The sequence below is a fragment of the Halyomorpha halys genome, unplaced genomic scaffold (genome assembly GCF_000696795.3).
Source record: "Halyomorpha halys isolate HHAL.00 unplaced genomic scaffold, Hhal_1.1 Scaffold58.1, whole genome shotgun sequence".
In the NCBI taxonomy this organism is placed as follows: Eukaryota; Metazoa; Arthropoda; class Insecta; order Hemiptera; family Pentatomidae; genus Halyomorpha; species Halyomorpha halys.
The window spans coordinates 630676-632506 of record NW_027110919.1 but is presented as its reverse complement, the minus strand read 5'-3'; the positions used below and the strand labels follow the sequence as shown (position 1 = coordinate 632506).

Sequence of the window (1831 nt, the reverse complement as noted above, 5' to 3'; positions counted from 1 at the left end):
AGAGAGAGAGAGAGAGAGAGAGAGAGAGAGAGAGAGGAACGGTGTGGCCCAGTGATAAGGCACCGTGTTACTAACTTCAAGTCCGTGTTCGAATCCGGCTGTGACAAATAATTGTTTAATCTATTATTGCAGCCGTCAGTCAACTTTTTGAACCATGTGTGTTCGGAAGTCCTCCGAGGTCTACTCAGCCTCATAAAGTAGGTACCTCTTAATTGGGTAAAGATCTAGCATAATTCTGAACAAATCACCTCCTTGTATAAACGTTGGTCCAGTACCAGTACCTTAATAACTTCCTTATACAGTACTGCACTCCTAACCCTTCATGGCTGGTAACAGTGCAGACTTAATTTAATTAAGAGTTTTATTTTTAAAAACTGATGTTTTAGATTATTGCTCTATCTTCGAGGTATATTTTTCTTATGCAACAATATGCATTAATGAAATCTGGCTGTTCTCTGGTTGCGAAATCTGGTTGTGGTAGGTCTCTTGCGTGAATTATGTTTAGTACTTTTTTTATTAACAATCCAGTAGTCGTACTCCCCCTAGTGGACATTTGTGAGATAGTTTCTCTACTTGGTGAAAATATGGATACAATATAGTCACATAAATTATGACTTTTTTTTATAAATATTAATTTATTTCATAAAAAATTGTTTCTTCAGACAGAATTAGAAATAGAAATAATTCGAAACTTTGAACAAAAATGTAACTAGTCCAAGAAGGCATTCATATAGGGGTAAAAAATGTTTTTAAAAACAAAATTATTATTACATGTATTAAATGAGTAAAATAAATCGTATTATAGCATGTAAATAATTGAAAAAAAATTAACCTAGCATTTACAAAAGTAGTTGCGACATTTACAAAATCTGTGTTAATTTATACTCGATATCTGGATTGAATTTTTTTACTGTTGTTATAAAATATGAGATATTCGGATACATAATGTGACGTTGACTAATTTCCAGATAGTCAGTAATCCTGATATACTTAAATCGACAATTTTTTTTATTACAGGTGTTCTTTAAACGAGAATTGAAATATAAAATATAATTAAACATTGTCTTTATTTTTGTCATTAATGAAATTATAAATTTAGTAATGAAACCAGTTATTTCACTATTATTTTTATCGTCAAATTAAAAAAAATCATGGAACTTTTTATTAAGTTTAGCCCCTTAATTAAAAGTTCCGTGATTTTATTATTCTACGCTTAGGCTATCAACAAAAACTATAGCAAAGTGCCAATCGTTTCCTTCTAAGATTGAAACCATCAATCGAACTTTAGTTCCGTTTAAGAAATAAATGGCACTTAAATAAACATCTTTAATTCGAAACAATACTTAAAATGTTAAACGTCTACTTTAGATATAAAAGCATAAATATATGATGTTTCTTTATTAATTTTTTCGAGTATTTACCATTATTTTTATTTCTGACTGATATATTTATTTTTCGTATATATGTGTTGCAGATTCTGAACACTAAGAAAAATAATTCAGTCATTAGAAAATAAACAGCCCTGGAGTACAGTTTACTAATGAAGAGTTCAAATGGTGAGTAACTTATTATATATTCGCATGTTGCCATCATAAATATTAATTTAGTAATTCTTAATTCTAAGGTTCTACAAAATTCATTACTCATAATAAATGACCAACATTTTTTTTTTTTAATAATTTATTTATTGTTATTTACAACTGTATACACATATTTCTAGAGGAGAAGATCTTGAGGCCATCTTCTTTTCAGACGCCTAGGAGGATTATTAGGTAATGAAGGAGAAGCCAGGTTAGAAACAAGTGGATTTGGGTGGTTGAGAAGTTTGTTA

At 29.7% G+C, this 1831-nt stretch overlaps 1 protein-coding gene across 1 annotated transcript in view; it reads left to right on the top strand.

Moving 5' to 3' along the window:
- Positions 1–1474: 1474 nt before the first annotated feature.
- The window catches only part of LOC106692458 (uncharacterized), a 236577-nt gene continuing 236220 nt past the window's right edge, over positions 1475–1831 (top strand). The window contains exon 1 of the mRNA XM_014438415.2: positions 1475–1556. Coding sequence (XP_014293901.1) covers positions 1541–1556 — 16 coding nt within the window. The 5' untranslated portion in view covers positions 1475–1540. The remainder of the gene's footprint in view (positions 1557–1831) is intronic.